Genomic DNA, 21,013 nt, shown 5'->3' on the forward strand with positions numbered 1-21,013 from the left:
GTTGTTTATTGTGATGCTTCTCACAGAGGTTTGGGTTGTATTCTAATGCAGCGAGGGCATGTGATTGCTTATGCTTCGAGACAGTTGAAGCCACATGAGACTCGATACCCGATTCATGATCTTGAATTGGTTGCTATCATGTTTGCCCTGAAGATATGGCGACACTACCTCTACGGTGAGAAATTTGAGATATATTCTGATCACAAAAGCTTGAAGTATCTGTTTTCACAATCAGAACTGAATATGAGACAACGAAGATGGCTAGATTTGCTGAAAGACTTTGATTGTGAAATCAAATACTATCCTGGAAAGTCGAATGCAGTAGCTGATGCACTGAATCGAAAGGTATGTTCGTTATCCTTATCGACAATAGGTGTTTCAAATTTGATAGAGGATTGTTGTTTGTCTGGATTTGTATTTGAGACATATTGTAAACCGATGAGATTATATACTGTGCAAGCTGAACCAGAGCTGATTTTGAGGATTAAAGCAGCTCAGAAAGTTGATCAGAAAGTACAGAAATCGATTGAGATGGTCAGATCAGGTCATCGATCAGAGTATCAGGTACATGAGGATGTACTGTATGTGAATAATCGTCTTGTTGTGCCAAATGTTTCAGAGTTGAAACAGCAGATATTGACTGAAGCGCACAGCAGTCGATTCATTATCCATCCTGGTGGCAGAAAAATGTATAACGATCTGAAAGGACAGTTTTGGTGGAAACAGATGAAGACTGACATTGCAGAATTTGTTTCCAGATGTCTAAATTGCCAACAGGTGAAAGCGGAAAGAAAGAAACCCGGAGGACTGTTACAGAGTTTGTCTATTCTAAATGGAAATGGGATCACATTTCCATGGATTTTGTGACGCAGTTACCGCGTTCCTCCAGAGGTTCTGATGCGATTTGGGTGGTGATTGATAGACTGACCAAATCCGCATGTTTTATTCTGTACAAGATGACGTACAGATATGACCAGATGGCTGAGATATATGTTAGAGAAGTGGTCAGATTGCACGGAGTGCCGAAGTCGATTGGTTCAGACCGTGATCCTCGGTTTACTTCGCACTTCTGGCAGAGCCTGCAGCAAGCTCTCGGTACGAAGTTACATCTGAGTACCGCATATCATCCACAGACTGACGGACAGTCAGAACGGACGATTCAGACATTAGAAGGTATGCTGAGAGCTGTAGTGCTTGATTTTAGCACTATTTGGCAGGATGCATTGCCTCTCTGTGAATTTTCGTACAATAATAGCTATCAGACGAGTATTGAGATGTCACCTTTTGAAGAGTTGTACAGAAAGAAGTGCCGATCCCCTCTTTATTGGGATGATATCTCTGAGGTTCCTGAGATTGGACCTGACATGATCAGAGAAATGACTGAAAAGGTAAAGCTGATTCAGAAGAGAATGAAGACAGCTCAAACAGACAGGCCAAATATGCCAATGTTCGACGTAGACCGTTGGTATTTGAGGCAGGAGACAGAGTATTTTTGAAGATTTCACTTTTCCGAGGAGTTGTCAGATTTGGCAAGAAATGGAAGCTGTCTCCACGATATGTTGGGCCGTATGAAATTCTCGAGAAGATAGGAGATCGTGCCTATCGACTCGCATTATCGCCTTCTTTATCTGGAATACATGATGTTTTTCATGTATCTATGTTGCGGAAATATCTCCCCGATGATTCTCATGTTATTCAGCCAGACGAGGCTGAGATTGATGAATCTCTTAGTTATGTTGAGAAACCAATTCAGATTATTGATCGAAAAGAAAAGAAGCTCAGAACGAAGATTATTCCTCTTGTAAAAGTGCAATGGACTCGTCATGGAACTGAAGAAGCTACTTGGGAGACTGAATCAGATATGAGGCAGGAGTTCCCAGAGTTATTTCACTGATGTGAGTCTTTTATTTTAGCTTCTGTTATATCTTCTTATCTGATATGATTTGACTGCCTGCGATTTCGAGGACGAAATCATGTCTCAGAGGGGGAGAATTGTAAGGCCCGAGATTTTATCATTTTAATCCGAGATTATTTAATTTATGATTTTGGAAGGTGGAGGATTGAAATTGAATTAAAAAAAATTGTGAGGGCCGATTTGCAAATAGTGAAAAGTTGAGGGACTAAAGTGCAAATATGGAAATTTGAGGGGACACTTGTCACGCATGCATTTGAGATATATATATTAGGTAAAGTGTCAATTGAATTCAGAATTTCAGCAACGAAGATCGAGAATTCCTCCAGAGAATCTTTAAGATTTTTTTTCTTTAGAAATTTTATTGTACGAGAACCGGTTATCAGAATTTAAATCCGGACACGGTGTAGCGATCCTCGTATCGACAGCTACTACTGGACGTAAGTTTTATTGAGTTCTGTTATCATTTGAAAATATGATGTTGTAGGAATTTGATACAATTCATATATGATGTTCTTGACATGTTAGACATCGTAGAATCGAAGTCAGACCGAAGAACGGATTTATTATGGAATTGTTATGATTTTCTGATTATATCGATTGAAAATCAGACAGATTTGGATTATTGATTGATTATGGATTGTATCATATATGGGTTATGATTTGTAATTGATATCTGGTGATATTGTGTTGACAGGGATATTGAGATTGTGCCGTTATGTCGTTGATTTGAATTAAATTCAGACTGATCAGATTCTGTATTGACTTAGGAATGGAATATTGATATTATGATTCTCGATATGTCATTTCAGATTTACAGGAACAGTCTTGAATTCAGAACTTCCAGTTATTCAGACCGAGACTACGAATGAAAGGTATAAGTCAATGTGGTATTGGGAGATCGACTCAAGTAGGATATACTTGAGTTTCCCTAAATCACATACTTATTGTTGTTATATGCCTTGATTTGATTTTATATGTTGTTCTATTGATTTATAGGAAGCATGTATTAGACGAGTATTAGACGAGTGATCTTGTGACAGAAGTGCCTGATAGTGGTGGGATCGCCACGGGCACATTGCACGATATCACAAGATAGTGAATTGGCAATAGTGCCACAGTCTGTGGCGGATAGGTCAAGACACCGGATGTTTGGTTATATCGATTGAATAGAATTGGAGTTTCTTCTATTACTGAATTCGATATAGGAACGCTAACGTCTGGAAATCGGGATCCCTAGACTATGATTGAGTCTAGTCTGAGTCGTGGAGTCACGAGTATGATTGATAGTTTGATATTAATTATGTTTCAGATTTTGATATATATCTGATATCTGCTTCATGCTTTATATTGATTATATGATTGTATGTCCGTTGATTTATACTGGGATTATATTCTCACCGGAGTTATCCGGCTGTTGTCTTGTTTGTATGTGTACATGACAACAGGTGGGACATGATCAGGGTCGAGGAGACGAGGAGAGATCGTGATTAAAGTGGAGACTACGGACTTTGATGTATATAGGGTTATGACACTTGATATTTAGATGTTGAATCTTAGTTTTTACTGACTTGTAGACGGTACAGGACTTGTACTTTATCTTATACTGAGATGTATATTAGTTTGACTTCAATTACGTTCCGTATTTAAAGAAAAAAGTTTTATGACCCTAATTACTTGATTAGTAAATTGATCCTAATGATAATTAAGAATTGATTAGCGTCCGGATCCCCACATCAACGATAACATATCATCCCAAATTACTGATGTGACGTAAAATATTGTCATATTTTATGTTTTAATTGAGATTCTTACTTGATATAATAAGATACGTTATGAAAAACACATCTGCATCAATCAATAGTTTGTGGGCTAGCAGCCACTCATCACGATTCACACGATTTGTTATCGACTTCGCTAAATCCTCTTAACAAGACATAAAAGTTGTTATCGGAAAAAGTCTAAACAAACCTACCTATTATTTTCGTTGTTCCGTTATTAATACAAATATTAGTTCCATCGTTAATACGATGTTTTTATATCGTCGATAGTAATAAAGACAATTCTTATAAAATCGCTTGTGAATTTGCCACGGTATCAAAGAGTCATCATTAAAATTAGCGACGGTTACCCTAATTTCATTTCAAATTGCTCCGGTTTTTTTTTTTTGTTCTTCTATAAGCTTTTGTTATTATAATTGGGGGTTGAGCTGAACTATCTGTCTCCAATTTGAAAATTGTAATATGGATATCCAGAACAAGGTAACATTTTTCACTAAAACATAATAATAATAATAATAATAATAATAATAATAACAACCAGAACAAGGCAACATATTTCACTAAAACATAATAATAATAATAATAATATTATTATTATTATTATTATTATATTATTATTTGATTTGGACATCTTATAATTGAGAAGGCAGAAAACCATTAGGTGGCATGTATTAAAGAATTTAGCGTGTGGGAAACAAAGTGGTTTGGAAAACGAAATTCAAAGCTCTCCTCAATTTTTTTTCCCCAAAATTAATTGATAATCAACATATATTTTATTTTGAAATTAATTAATTATGGCTCATCATTACACAATCATATACACGTATATTACATTTATAATTTCAAAAAAATTTGGTCTTCTAACTATGGTTTATTTGATTATTGATTTCAGTTTTGACAATTAATTAATTTTGCCAACAAATTTTATTTCTTCTTATCATAATCATGACAAATCCAGAACCTGACTAAAAGATTAAAATATTTTAGTGAAAAAGATCAATATTATATTAAATATCATACTTACATACATAGTTGTTGGACCAATTAAAATTTTGGTAATTTAACAATGATTATTGGTTTAATAATGATATTACTCGTTAAGATCTGATATAACTTTTTTATAGTCTACATAGCCATTCATATAAAACGACACAACGTGGACAGTTTAACGTACGGAAACTTTTTCAGGATGTCACTCATTTCATTACTACTCTCACTCGTACATGATTAACCCAATATAATAAGTTTAGTTTCAATTATTTGGGATGAAAATAAATGTTCTTGTTTTGTGATGTGTCAAAAAGATCAAATGATTCTGGCTTTTAAGTGCTTTTGAACCTCAGCTAAAGAGGGAAAAAAAAGAAAGGTGGACTTCGTTTTCTTTCTTACTTTATTACCCAATTTGTAATTGTTACGACCGATCCAAAGATTATCAAGGAATCAAGCCAACAAGATTGAAAGAATAGATCAAAACGAAAAAATACACAACACCGAGAAATTACTGTAGTTCGGACAAATTCATCTTACGTCTACTCTCAACTCTCTATGAGATCAATCAACTGTAAGCCAAGCAATTCGTTTATGAAAAGTTAACTTTGATGGTTATTGTGTTCTACAAACTTGTGCATTTTATATTCGAAGTGGCTCTCAATCCGTCCTCAGCCGCGTTACAATTATTTTTAACTCAACTAGTGAAATAACTCTCACAATAATCTTATTGAGAATTAACATTTTGTTACTTTAAAATTTAAATAATAAAAATATAATTAGGAAAAGGCAGCGCCGCAAAAAATAAAGTAAAATATGGAGATGCGTGTGACTTTTTTTATTTTGGTTATTCTTTATTGATTAAAAATAATAATGGATTGTTTATTTATTTTTTTAATTAAAAATAAATATAATTTAATGGATTGGAATCTGTGAGTTGCCGGAGATTCCAGGAATCATTTCATATTTGATTTGTCAACTTGTCATATTGTGCCACGATCCAAATACTCATTGGGCCACCTTTTCTTATATATAATAGAATTTAACTATAAGATATTTATTCATCGGGAACATAATAATGACAATCATATTATTTATATGTTTGGGGGTACCCAATACACATATTAGAATTTACACTTGATCATATTAGTTATACGTCATTTAAGTTTTTTAAACATTAGAATTTTTTTGTTTAAAAGATTTAAAGATCATATTAAAATTAAAATTGTATCAATTAATTCTTTTTTAAAAAAAGTTTGATGATGTTTTATAATAAATTTTAGATGATGAGTGCTTGAGTATAATTGTTGGGCAGAAGTTTGAGTTGTTATATATTTTAAAATATTTGAATTGTATTATTATTAGCATCTATAGTTTTAGGTAATACGGCGAGGGTTCGGTCCAACAATTGGTATCAAAACGAGGTCATGAGTTCAAATCTCCCAATAAACATATTTCTATACTTCTTGGGGGATGTTGAGTTAAATGTGCATAAGTGAGAGTAATACTGGTATGAGTGACCTCTGGAAAGTTCTTGTGCGTCAAGCTGTTGTTTTTGCGTCGCTTGATCTGGTTGACTAGGTGAGCCGTAAAAATGTGAACCCAGATTTTAACGGCCAATATTGTCTCTGCTGAGAAGAGGACCGACGATAGGAAAATGGTAAGAAGACTGATCTCTAAGAGATATGAGACAACAGCAACATATAAACACGTACATCCTCGGACTCATGAGCCTAACAGCACAACCCATTAGCACCCAAGTAAATGCACTCTACACTGCCACAAATATAAAAAATAAAGTTGCGTCTTGACTTTTGGTACAATGAAAAGCGTTTGATTCTAACAATGAGACGTATACTAATTTAAACGTGGATAGATTGAACTAATATTTGTATGCTAGGGAATTTCCGATAATTTAATCGAAACACTAATATTTATTTTTCGATATTAAATAAAAAACATAACATGACATCAAAGTTAGTTAGTAGAAGTGACACAAAGCTTAATAATATATAATATATTATAGATATCGACATATAAATAAATTAATAGTTGGAAATATTTTGAGATGAAATATCATTCGTCTCGAAAATACGAAAAAAAAACCCACAAATTTTTATTAATTTATTTGATGTGTGTGTGTCTATATATATCTTAACACAGTAAAAGACAACTTGCCGTGGGATTCCTCAATGAGTTTCAGGCAACAATCTTCTATTGCAACCACTTGCGGATCTATCCAAAGTTTCAAGAAAGGTTAGATCTTCCTCCTGTTCTATTTATGCTTCTGTTGCTAATTTCATCCACATATTTTTTACTAAAAAACAAACATTAATGAAAATTGAATTGGTTGGTCAATTTATTTCTACTATTTTCGGTTTATAAGATCCATTCGATGAAAAAGAAATTAGTTAATAATATATATGAGTCGGGTCGACCCCTTAAGATGATTAACTTTTCTCTAACATATTGAAAACGAATACACTAAAACTTGGCATGGAGCAGAAGAAAATTAAATTTTCATAACAAGAATTTAAATTTGAAATATAAAATTATTAAATGATTTTATTTGTTAAATTACCAAAATATGTTGATCATGACTAATAAACACATGCTAAGGTGATATCCTATGTTATCCAAAAATAATTAATCTTTTCTTCAAATAAATTTCGATTTTGTTGTCGCTCGTTTACAATTTTTTTCTGCATAATTTTTCAATTATCACGAGTTTTAAAATTTTAAATTAAAGTTTTATATATATATATATATAAGCCTTTTTCCGGCAAAAATATTTGTCAGCTTCTGTTTTTTTTTTTTTATAAAAATTTTTTTGTTTATTTTTTATTAAAAAAAGATGCAGAAAAGCTAGATTTACGAAGCATATTTTTTGAATTATATATTATGTATCCATCCTGCGGTGTTACCCCAATCAGTTCAGGAAGGTGCTTACTGCTATAGAGAAAAGCCGAGCTCTTTTCTGATTCTGGAAAATGTAATGCCTTATCAGTAATTTTGGGTAGGAGCAAAGCTGGGATCTTTTCTGATTCAACCCACACAAAGATGATTTTTTTTACTTGTAATAGTATAAATCCATCAGTATACCGTGAATCTTAGCTTGAGTTTGTGTATTCTGTATTATTTTGTGATTTTATTGGTTGTTTGATTGGTAAATTCTTGGAATTTTGTTGGAGATCCATTGTTTGGGTTGATTGAGGTTTCTGGCCTTTCCTCCATTAGAGAAATCTAAATCTTTGAATCTTCGTGGTCAGCTCCGAATCAGACGAGGAAAAAATGACGTATGCCATGACTTAATATGCCTCTTATTATATAAATAGTTGTTTGCTAGTGTGTGTGTGCATGTCTAGAAGAAAGAAAACTAGTAATATTTGTTATGTTTGTTGCAGGTTTTTAATCATTTGGGATAGAGTAAGATCACTGGGAACGTGCTGAATCAGTGGGGAATAGATTCAAGAAAAGTGTACTTTATCAGATGGATGGTATAGTTGACGCATCATTGGATAACTTGGATTTTTTTAATCATTAGGAATAAAGTAGGATCATCTTGTAGAAACTGTGAGGAAGTAGATTCAAGAAAAGGGCACTTTATCAGATGGATGGTGCTGCATCCTTGGATAACAGTGTGCCGGTCTGGAATTTGGAGGAGTCGTTTGGTAACGTTGCAGAGCTGATGAATTTTGATGCATATGATGGATGTTGTGATGGCCCCAACACGTTATCGGATGTCGTAGATCCTCTTAATTTGGGGCTTTTCGAGGAATCGTATGGGGTTGAACGTGGAATGATCACCACGAGGGAGGCTGATTTGTTCTTTAGGGAAGTTAAAACGATGTTTCAATCACAAACGGTTGATGATGTTGATGCAATATCGAATCCGAATCATGCATCGGCTAATGTAGATCATTTTACGATCCCGAGGCCTCCAAGGCAGTCACTGGCCGAGAAAATGATTCAAGCAGTGCTTCTTGCTAAGGGGTGGTCTGGTGAGGGTATTTTGGCCCAAGTTTGGGTTCCATCGAAGAACGGTGACCACTACATCTTGAGTACCCGTGAACAACCTTATTTACTTGACGAAAAGCTGTCTGGATATCGTGATGTCTCTAGGTCATTTACTTTCACGGCGGAATCAAATCCGGATTTCTTTCCAGGACTTCCTGGCCGTGTTTTTACCTCTATGATACCGGAGTGGACTTCAAATGTTATGTACTACAGTGAGGCCGAATACTTGCGAGTGCAATATGCTGCTGATCATAAAGTGAGAGGAACTATTGCTTTACCTGTTTTTGAAGAGGATTGCCTTGAAGGACCCTGTTGCGCTGTGCTAGAATTGGTTACGATGAAGGAGCCGCCCGATTTTGATTCAGAGATGGAAAATGTTTGCCGTGCTCTGAAGGTTAGTTTTTTCGATGAGCCAGAGAGGATCTGATAGGTTCTGTTTTCTTGCCTATAGAATGATATATTTTATGCACTATCTATGCACAAAAGCATGATTTGGCCGGAAAATGTTATCAGTTGTACTTTTAATGCAATCAATTTCATATATTCATAACTAAGTGTCAACGTTTTTCAGGTGGTGAGTTTAAGGAGCAGTGTTCCTCCTCGACTTAATTCCCAGGTTGGTATAATTATTTTCCCTATTTTATCATCTCTTTATTCCATGATTGTAATGATGATCATCTACTTCCTAACGTAGCCTATTATTTCAGTCTCTCTCAAAGAATCGACAGTTAGCCTTAGCGGAGATTACTGATGTTCTACGTTCTATCTGCCACACACATCATTTGCCTCTGGTGTTAACCTGGATTCCTTGTATTTACACCAAAGAGGCTGGTATTGAAACACTACGTGTACGAGGTGCAGGACATAATATGATTCCATACGAAAAATATATTTTGTGTGTTGAGGACACCGTCTGTTATGCGAATGATAGATCCATGCAGGGATTTTTGCATTCATGCTCGAAGCATCACCTCGAGGAAGGTCAAGGGATAGTAGGGAGAGCCATTCAATCAAATCGCCCTGTTTTTCACCCGGATGTCAAGGATTACCTTATAAATGAGTATCCACTCGTTCATCATGCCCGTAAATTTGGCCTAAACGCAGCTGTTGCTATTAGACTAAGAAGTACTCATACTGGTAATGATGACTATGTATTGGAGTTCTTTCTACCTGTTGACATTAAAGGGACTACAGACCAACAACTCTTGCTGGATAACCTTTCAAGTACCATGCAAAGGATGTGCAAGAGTTTGAGGACTGTTTCTGAAGTTGAATTACTTGGACCGGAAGGGGATTTGAAGGTTGGGGTACGAGACGGAGAAATAAAAGATATACGAGTAATTGCTTTATCAATGAGTGTTCAGCAGTCGCTTGGGAATCTAAATTCTGTTGATAGGGTACCTCAAAGTGTATTTGAATCGAATAATGCAGAAATAGGAGCTAACGATCCTTCCAAGCAGGTACCTTAGAATCATTCTTCAAAGGAACTTGTCTCAATCTTTCTAATACATATCCTGTGTCGGAACTGATGAGTTTTGTCAGGATCAAGCCCGAGTAAATTTTGAATCCTGTTTCTTTTTATATACTCGTGAATATTTATCTCATTTTACTTCTGTATATGCAATGTTGTAGTCTGATTTTTGCTTTTATCAATTGTAAACTCATTAAGGATCTGTTGAAAATGGTTCAGTGATATGGTTGGAAATGAAATTGAAGAAAATTTTGAGTAAAACTAAGAACATTTCTCCTGTTTAGTTGAGAAAATCTAGAGCAATGTTCTAAACAATTAGATTGAAAATGATATCATGAATAACTAAAGCCAACTAGCATGCCTAATGTCAGAGATTACTTTTCTAAACCCATATTGGTATTGAGATACTTCTTATAATCCCTTTTAGGCGATGCTCGAACCAATTCGACCGATGGAGAAGAAACGAAGCACTGGTGAGAAGCACATCAGTTTAAGTGTTCTACAACAACACTTCTCTGGGAGCCTTAAAGATGCTGCAAAGAGTATTGGTGGTGAGTTGATCTATTCACTTTCAGAATTAGTTTCATGCTGCCATTTAAGACCAGAATTTGAGGTACCATGTTATTTTACTTTTGAATCCAATGTTTTTCCCGTAAGACATTATACTACCTATTCAAAATGGTTGTATCATTTGGTATTTGTTTCGAACACATTGCCTTTTAAACGAAATTCAAATGAGTAGAAAAAAATGCCAGATCAAGTATATTTTTGAATTGTCAGACCTTAATTTTTGGTTTATATTCCTTCCGTAGTCTGTCCCACTACTCTCAAAAGGATATGTAGACAACATGGCATCGCGAGATGGCCATCTCGAAAGATAAATAAGGTGAACCGTTCTTTGAAGAAAATACAAAGCGTGCTTGACTCTGTCCAAGGTTTAGAAGGAGGTTTGAAGTTTGATGCAACCACAGGAGTGCTTGTATCTGTCGGCTCTGTGACAAAAAACATTGATATGGGAAAATGTTTACCCTTCACTGGTAAAAATATTTCCGCTGCGCAGTCGGAATCAGTTATCCCAAACGCAATGCCGGAACCCTTGACATCTTTCATTACCTCTGAGGATACTAGAGTAAAAGTTGAAGAAGAGTGTCTTGCAGACGAGAACTGGCTGGCAGAATTAAATGCTCTCTATGCAAGTTCTTTAATGGGAGAGTGTACAACCGAAGAACCTCCTACCCAAATTTAGATAAGTCTAGAATAGCTGCGTTAGATACGTGGACATCAAGGCCAGCTAGTCTAAGTACAACGCCATGGATGACTTCTCCAAAGGGTATGGCAGATTCTTTCCTATCGAAAGAAGTGTGCGATAGATGGGAACAAGAATTCAGTTGCATGAAACCCGAAACCTCTGAGTTCAAAGTCAACGCTATGGTAGATGAACATAGCCAATTGTCAGGCATGACAGACTCATCAAACGGGTCGAAAACAATGATGAGTGGCAGTTCCACTAGCTCGGGAAATTTTGGTGAAAAAACCCCTGAAAAGATCATTGAAGAAAGTTGTGGAGACAGCGGCTCTAAAATCACAGTTAAAGCTATTTACAAAGACGACATAATTCGGTTTAAATTCAAGCCTGCATCTGGATGTTTTGAACTGCATGAAGAAGTGGGAAAGAGGTTCAACCTGGTGATGGGGGAATTCCAGCTCAGGTATCTCGACGACGAAGAGGAATGGGTGATGCTGCTAAATGATTCAGATTTTCAAGAATGTATTGAAATGTCAAGTTTTCTTGGCACTCGCACCGTGAAGTTCTTGGTTCGTGATTCGTCTACTTCCTTCATGGGAAGCTTTGGCAGCAGCTAATGTCGGCCCCTCCGCAGTTATATGTATATTGAGTCGTGTACGAAGTTCAGTTTCTAGCTGAGCTATGCTGTTGGATGTAGTCGCTCAGAGTATCTGTGAGGCAGCTCATTTTGTATAGTAGCTTCTGTTATCTGCTTTAGGTGAAATATCCATGTCCGTCTATATATATACATATAAAAAAATGTATATTCTATCATAAAATGAACAATACTCCTTCATACACAATATGTCCATGTACATTAATTTTTTTTTTAACGTTAAATAAATTTTGTATAAAACTACAGAGATCATATTAAAATTTAAAACTTTAAAATTTATTTAAAAAGATTTTTTGATAACTTTTTAGAATAATAATTTAAATATGATTTTTTGTTGCTATTTTTTTTAATGATTTTTTATATTTAATTTTTATGTTTGAAGAGACATGATCGTTTGAAAATGAGAAATACATTATTTTAAGAGGTAATTTTCAAAAACGGCCTCCTATAAATACTTATAATGTAATTTGACCTTAAATTGAGTTAATTTTTTTTAAAAAATAAAGTTTTATTTGCACTGCAAATGTTAATAAACACTCCACATTATCTATTTAATCATCTTATAAACAAGATTATCCTAATAATCACTTTACTTACATCATAAAATCTCTATTAATTTTAAAATCCTCAAATGCAATTATATCTGTCAACAACATAAATTTTGATCTCAAAAAAATTTGTGGTTCTTCTTTATATATATATATATATATATATATATATATATAAATTTCTCAAAAATTTATGAGGAATATGTTAATCCCACGTGCGACAACTTGAAATAATAATATGAAAATAAATTATAAAACTGGACATCGATATTTACGTGAAAAATCCCTAAAAATTATTATAGTAAAAACCACAGATAAGAAGAACATAATTCTACTATAATATTTTATGGTGTACAACCACTCACTGTGTTTCTAAAGAGAAGACACAAACTCTCTTAATACAAGAGAACAAACACCTCACAAATATAATAGAACTAAGTACTCAAATGCTATTAGATAAGAAAAAAAACTCAAGGAATGTTCGCCATATTTGACAAATATCTGCCAACTTTTTTGACTAAATCACTCGCCAACTTTTTTTGACTAAATCGATTATCGATATTTATCCCACTTAGAGATTTGATTGAGAATCAAAAACATCTTCACACATCTTTTCAATCCTGCCATTTTCCGCTGCTTACATTTCTGCAGGCCACTTGAGGATTTACACCACTCAAACTTATCGTGTTCACTGGCTTGGTCAGAACATCAGCTTTGTTATCTTTTATATGAATCTTCTGCATATCCATACTTTTCTCTTCTACTACTTCTCAAACAATTGAAATTGGACTCCAACATGTTTAATCTTGGAATGAAAAGCTAGATTCCTTGCGATGTGCAAGACACCCTGACTGTCACAAAATAAAGGAACCTTATCTTGTTGGTGCCCGTTCTCTTCCGATAACCTTTTAATCCATATTGTCTTCTTACATGCTTGAGTGGCTGCCTTGTATTCTGTCTCTGTTGTAGATAACTTTACAACTGTTTGCAGTTTTGAAGCCAAGCTTATTGCTCATCCTGCAAGTATAAACACATAACCAATAGTATATTTCCTTTTGTCAATATCACCTGCATAATCTAAATCGACATAGCCTCTGAGTGTAAAATATGATTCTCCATAACATAATGTAGCATTTGAGGTACCTTTAATGTATCTAAGGATCCTCTGAATAGTACTTCAATGCTCTCGTCCTGGATTCGTCATATACCAGCTAACTGCTCCCACTACTTCAGAAAATATTGGAAAAATATAATGTGAATGATATGTCCTTGATCAAAATACCCCTAGATCCAAGTTTGCATATTTCCAAAAATAAAGGCGAGCCCATATCTCAATTGGAGTATTCAAATATCATAGGCAGTCTAATGTATCTCATGACTGTACTCGTCTAGATATAGCTTATGCTGTCAACAAACTCAACAAATTTACAAGTAATCCTGATAATGATCATTGGAAGACAGCATTAATAAGGGTACTTAAATATTTAAGTTACACATTGAATTATGGATTACAATATACGAGATATCATGCGGTCCTAGAAGGTTATAGTGACACAAATTGGATATCTAACACAAATGATTCCACAAGTGGTTATGTATGTACCATTGGTGGTGAGGGTATATCATGGAAGTCTTCTAAGCAAACTTGCATTGCTCGATCCACAATGCAATCAGAATTTATAGCTTTAGACAAAGCTGGAGAAGAAGCCGAGTGGCTTCGAAATTTCTTAGAAGAAATCCCTTGTTGAAATAAGACAGTGTCTTCAATAATAATTCATTGTGATAGTCAATCAGCAATTGGAAGGGTACAAAACAATATATATTAATGGTAAGTCTCGACACATTCGTCGTAGACATAATACCATACGACTATTGATTTCTAATGACATTATCTCCATAGATTATATAAAATCAAAGGAGAATCTCGCGGATCCACTTACAAAATGTTTGTCGAGAGATCAAATGAATTGTCTATTAAGAGGAATGAGATTAAAACCCCAAAATTAAATCTTGTATTGGATACCCAACCTAGTTGAGTGGAGATCCCAAGATCTAGGTTTAAAAGGGATAAATAAATTACGAGATCGGTAGAAACACCTTGGAGAAATCTCATACCTATTTCTATGAGAAGAGGTGTTGCCCACAAAAAGGTAAGAGGCTAGGTTTTATCTTTAATGATTCCTAAGATATACTAATACGTATGTTGGAGTATAGTGGGATACTCTCCTAGGAGATCACCGACGTAAGTACGAAGTGTGACCGCTTCAAAGATGGAAAGCACTCGCGAAACCAAGCGGTGTCCATGTCCGAAATGGACACATCAGTGAGAACCTAATGAAATGCTAGAAATGTTATTATGTGAATATAATTGTTTAGGTTTACATAAAATGACTAATAGTTCAAGGCATCACGTCCATTAGTTTCCAAGTAAATCTAATTACATCTTACTATGGAAGGTTCAAAGCCAAAAGATACATATCCCGATGCAATAATCTTTCGCTAGAATGTTATTTGTCGAGTAAGTTTAGTCACATGCATTAATTTTCATTCATATAGGAGATTGTTAGAAAAAATGAGTTTTGTATTCATTTAGAATCGATAAATAGTTCGAACGAATTACGTGTCGAATGAAATTATTCTCGATTACCAATTAGGGTGAATGAGAAATTAATTAAGTTCGAATTTTATCGAGAGAAAATATTGAATCGAAAGGACTATGTATATATATATTTAAAAAAATCATGATTTTGTGGCGCCTCAGACTTGACCGAAAGATTCATTTTATGAAATGTTGCATCACTTTATGAAGGTTTTTCATCCTCTATAAATATGACTTCATTTATTTGCAATCTACACACCATTTCGTTTCTTCTCATTTCTCTATAAGTTTAGTTCTATATGTGAATTTTTAAGCATTAGCGCTTAAATTCAAATTTTCAAGATATAAAATCTTGAGTTTGGATTTTCTAAGCTTATACACTTAAATTCAAATTTTGGAATTAAATTTGAGAGTTGTCTTCTAATTTTGAGTTTTTTAAGCATTTGCGCTTATATCCAAGTTTTGCAAGATTTAAATTCTTGAAATTGGATTTTTAAGTTTAACGCTTAGAATTCGAAATTAAAAAGTTCGCATGCCATCTTGATAGAGTTCTAAACATTTTCAAGTTTGTATTGCTTTAAAATTCGTAGTGCTACTATTTTGAAGCCGTAATAGTTGTATCTTAAGAAACGAATTGCCAACAAACGTGAGCATCGGGGCGGGGCAATATCGTTTTAAGAAAAAAGAGTCAAACTCTTGCTTCGACTATTTTCTATTAGCAATTTGGTTCACCTATTTCTATTCCGTGATTTTCCAAGACAAATAAAAGAATACCTACCAACAAATTAGACATAATAGATTTACAACTAGTACATTTATGCACATGTTGCGTGCGTTTACAATTACATTTTTTGTGTATAATTGTCTATGGAGTTGAAGAATTTTTTTAACTCAATATCAAGGACAAATATAGTCAAATAATATGAGTTAGAATCAGAATTTACTAAGTAGACTGGTAATTTAGATTTTGTATATGTTGTTAATAAAATTTGAGACTATGTGGGCGGTTTCTCTGGTTGTCCCAGCCTTCTATGTAATTAATAGAGATAATTGTATCATGGCTACGATTTGGGGAAATATTTCAGTATGTTGATGCTAAGAGAGTCCGGTTACCAATGACATCTCATTTTAAGTTGTCCAAGGATCAATCACCAAAAACAAAGGATCACATGTATAAAATACCATATGCGATTGTTGTGGGATCTATTATGCACAAGACACAACTTGGCATATGCGATGAGCGTGATCGGCGGGTTTATGTAAAACATGGGAAGATTCATTGGGAGGCTGTTGAATGGAAATTAAGATACCTGAAGGAAACAATTCATTATGGCCTAAGATTTGGGGGATTATACTCCAAAGACAAGGGATTGAACTTAGGCTATGGATGAGGAGCTCAAATAATCAGATAATATAGTGATTCAAATTTTGTTGGACGCAAAGACAACATGAAATAACTTTATGGTTTTATATTCACCATGTCTGGGACTAAAATAAGTTGGAGATAGATATTGCAAGCAGTCATGGCACTTCCATGTAATTCGATAGACGGGGAGAGGAAGACAGATGTTTTATTTATCTATGATTCTTGGAATACAACCACTAATATATAAAACCTAATCTAATCTAGATTACACATTAATATAAACTTTAAACATAACCTTATCTTATCCTAACATTATCAACACTCCCCCCTCAAGCTGGATAATACAAATTGTACATTCCTATCTTGTCCACAAACTGCTCAAACATTGGTTTGAACAGTCTCTTAGTTAAGATGTTTGCAGTTTGCTCAGTTGTCGGCAAATAAACCATGCAGATATGCAGATTCTACCTACATCAGTCATCTCATTCATAAAGTGTCGGTCCACTTCTACATGTTTGGTTCTACCATGATGAACTAGATTGTGAGAAATGTTGATTGCAGCCTTGCTGTCACAAAACAACTTTATAGGCAAACTAGTAGGCACCTCAAGCTCTTCAAGTACCTTTTCATCCACAATACATCACAAAGGCCGTGAGCCACTGATCTTAGCTCAGCTTCATCACTACTTCTTGTCACCATGGTTGTTTTTTACTTTTCCAATCAACTAGATTTCCCCAGAAAATGAATAATAACCCGAGGTGGATCTTCTATCATCAATAGATACAGCTCAATCAACATCAGTAAAAATTACAACATCTTTCTCTGTTGTTTTTCTGAAAACTCATTCTTTTCCATTAGTCCCTTTTAGGTATCTTAAAATCCAAGGGACAACATCCATGTTTTTTTTTTTGGAAGCATGCATGAATTGGATCACACAATTGATTGAAAAAGTTATATCAGGTCTTGTGTGTGAGAGATAGATCATCTATCCTACCAAACGTTGGTATCTTCCTTTATCCACTGGACTTCCACCTGTAATTTCTCCTAGTTTTACATTCAAATCAAATGGTGTGTCCATTGGTTTAACCCAAGCATCCCAATTTCTTTCAGCAAGTCTATCACATATTTTCTTTGAGAAACTGAAATTCCACTTTTGTTTCTCGCCACTTCGATCCCAAGAAAGTACCTTAAATTCCGTAAGTCTACCATCTCACACTCGGCTGCAAGTTTCCTTTTGATTTTCTTCATCTCATCATAATCATCACATGTGAGAATTATATCATCTACATAGACAATAAAATTTGTCTTCTTTTCATTCTTATGTCTATAAAATAACGTGTGATCTGTATGAGCATGTGTATACCCCAATTGTCAAACTACTTTAGCGAATCTATCAAACCAGGCCGGTGGATATTGCCTCAGTCGATACAATGATTTTTTCAGCCTACACACCATACCTTTTTTACTTTCTTGATCAAAACCTGGAGGTATCTCCACGTATACTTCTTCCTCGATATTTCCATTCAAAAATGCATTCTTCATATCCAACTGATACATTTTCCAATCCAAATTTGCTGCCAAAGATAACAACACCCTAATTGTGTTAATTTTTGCAACATGAGCAAAAGTATCTTGATATTCAATATAGGATTGGTTTTATCCTTTCTAAACTAGTCTTGATTTATATTGTTCAATCGACCCATCAACATTATATTTGATCATAAACACCCACTTACACCCCACAAGAACTTTCTCTTTCGATTTATGAACAATCTCTCAAGTTCCATTTTTTTTCCAATGTTCTTAACTCATCTAAGACAGTTTTTTCCACTTTGGAACCTCCCATGCATAATCTATAGTATTTGAAACTTCATCGTTTTCTATATTAATGACTAGGGATTGAACATAAGCTGAAAAATGTTCATATACAACAAACTTAGCCACTGGATGCAATGTGCAAGACATTACCCCCTTGCATATAGCCACTGGCGGATTCAGATTACACACAATTTAAGTATCTAGAGTACTTTAAGTTCTAGAACCCGAGTTGGCAGCTTGGCAATCTTGAGTTCTTGGTTCTATCTCCTCGTTCTGATGGACATTCTAAGAGAAATGCAAGGGAAACGGCTGAAGAAGTCCTCCCCCAGTCGAAGGTTTTCTATTGATCTTGGAGTGATGACTTACTACAATGTGCAAGGAATGTTTAAGAACAGGGAGAGAGGTAGAGGGAATGGGTGAGTCTGATTGGGTTGAGGAACAGATAGTGGTGGTTGAGTATCAAGTTTTCCATTAAGAATATGAAGTGTGATATGATCTTGTGCATAAAAAGCATCGCGATCGAGACCTAAGGCCAAATTTCCCTCGCTAGGAAGAATGTGAAATCTCGAGAAACAAAATATTTTTTCCTCTCCATTGAATAACTTTTGTAGCCCTTTCGAGTTGTGGAATATCCCAAAAATAAACATTTGTGAGACTTAGGATCAAGCTTGTTGGTATTGTAGTTATGAACAAATGCAGTACACCCAAATGCTTTGAGGTCTAGATCAGAGAGAAAAAATTATTTTCATGATATAATTCAGACAAACACTGCAAAGAAGATTTAAAATTCAGCACTCAAGAGGGTAACCTATTTATTAGAAAAACATGATGTAAGAACAACATCACCCCAAAATGATTTTGGTACATGTGATGTAAATAAAAGAGCTATTGCAACATATTTTTTATTATGAGATTCCATTTTTTATGGGGTGTAAACATACAAATTTCGATAGATAAGACTTCTTTCGTTCAAAAAAAATTAAGAATTGAATTAAAATATTCAATCGGTTCACAGAATTTGGATGTTGGCATTAGAATAGAGTTTTGATCATGGAGAAAAAAACTTGAAAGACCGTTACAACTTTAGATTTTTCTTTCAAAAGATATACCTGACACACAAAAGTATTATCATTAATAAAAGTAATGAACCAAAGCTTATTTGTGATACTACAAACTTTAAAATGAAATATCACTATGAATTAATGCAAATAGTTTTTAAGGTTTATATAAAATAATTAGAAAAGAAGCACGAGTTTGCTTAGCTAATTGACATATATCACAATATAACACTTCATTATTATGAAATAGGGAAGGAAATAAATGTTTTAAATAAACAAAACTTGTATGCCCCAATCTACGATGCATGAGAATGATTTAGTCTTTTCTGGAAACAGAAGGGTTGTTGTTGTCAACATGATTGATCTCCGAAGTGTAATCTTCAAGGTAATAGAGTCCAGAAATTGATTTAGCACTGTAAATCTTCCTCCCTGAAGATTACACCGAAGCGATGCCGACATTCTTGGGAAATTACACCGAAGCGATGCCGACTACGATGATAATATAGTACCCAAAAATGCGGAATAAAATAATCAACAAGAACACAAAGATTTACGTGGTTCACCCAAGATAGGTCACGTACTGCAGATCTTTTATAACAAGAGAAATATGACAACAAGTGTACACAATGATACACTAAATATCTCATTCCCAACCCGAGTATAACCGATAAAATATTTTCTCTAACTCACACAAGAGAACAAAAAAAACTCTCTCTTTTTTTCTCTCTTTGTTTATTTTATAAAGCTTAAAAGCTTCTTACTGGGATATCTTTCAATTGAGATGGGTGAGCTCTATTTATAGAGCTCCCGTGCATGTGAAACCAAATACATTTTCTATCAGCCACCAACCATTTATTGACAATGTGCATTTGCTAGCTGCCACATTTGAAGGAAAAAATGCTAGCTGTCACATTTGAAAAAACATGCAGAATACTTTGGTCCACCATCTTACCTAACATTTCTTCCAATTGTAGACTTGATTTCAATCATGCCTTCACACCATCATTGCAACAGCTCAGATCTCCTCATTTATACTTGCAGTCCAATTGAAGTTGAACATAACTTCAGTTTGTCAATGGTTACCATCTTCGTGAGCATATCGGCTGGATTTTTACTTCCGGGAATCTTCTCCAGCATCAAGACTCTATCTTCCAGCACTGATCTGATGAAATGATACATAACCTGTATATGCTTCGTCCTCGCATGATAAACATGATTTTTTGCTAAATGAATAGCACTTTGACTGTCACAGTGTAATGTGCTATCTTCAAGCTTCTGACCCAATTCCTCCAGAAAGGATCTCAACCATATCATCTCCTTATTAGCTTCTGTAACTGCAACATACTCAGCCTCAGTAGTCGAAAGCGCAACAATCTTTTGCAACTTAGACACCCAGCTTACAACTGTACCACCTAATGTGAACACATATCCAGTAGTACTTTTCCTGCCATCCAGGTCACCACCCATATCGGCATCGACAAAACCCTGTAAGTCCAATTTTGACTTCCTGAAGCATAAAGAACAACTAGCAGTACTTAACTGCTTCCCAATGTTG

The 21,013-nt window shown here is 34.7% G+C and overlaps 1 protein-coding gene across 1 annotated transcript; it reads left to right on the top strand.

Moving 5' to 3' along the window:
- Nucleotides 1-7,580: 7,580 nt before the first annotated feature.
- LOC142547490 (protein NLP9) lies at nt 7,581-12,280 on the top strand. Its single transcript, XM_075655814.1, is given in 7 exon segments — nt 7,581-7,976; nt 8,085-9,091; nt 9,269-9,313; nt 9,405-10,157; nt 10,596-10,719; nt 10,981-11,397; nt 11,400-12,280. Coding segments are annotated over 6 exon segments (2,772 nt in total). The 5' UTR covers nt 7,581-7,976; nt 8,085-8,290; the 3' UTR covers nt 12,032-12,280.
- The last annotated feature ends 8,733 nt before the right edge of the window (nt 12,281-21,013 follow it).

The sequence above is a fragment of the Primulina tabacum genome, chromosome 5 (genome assembly GCF_025594145.1).
Source record: "Primulina tabacum isolate GXHZ01 chromosome 5, ASM2559414v2, whole genome shotgun sequence".
Taxonomy (NCBI): domain Eukaryota; kingdom Viridiplantae; phylum Streptophyta; class Magnoliopsida; order Lamiales; family Gesneriaceae; genus Primulina; species Primulina tabacum.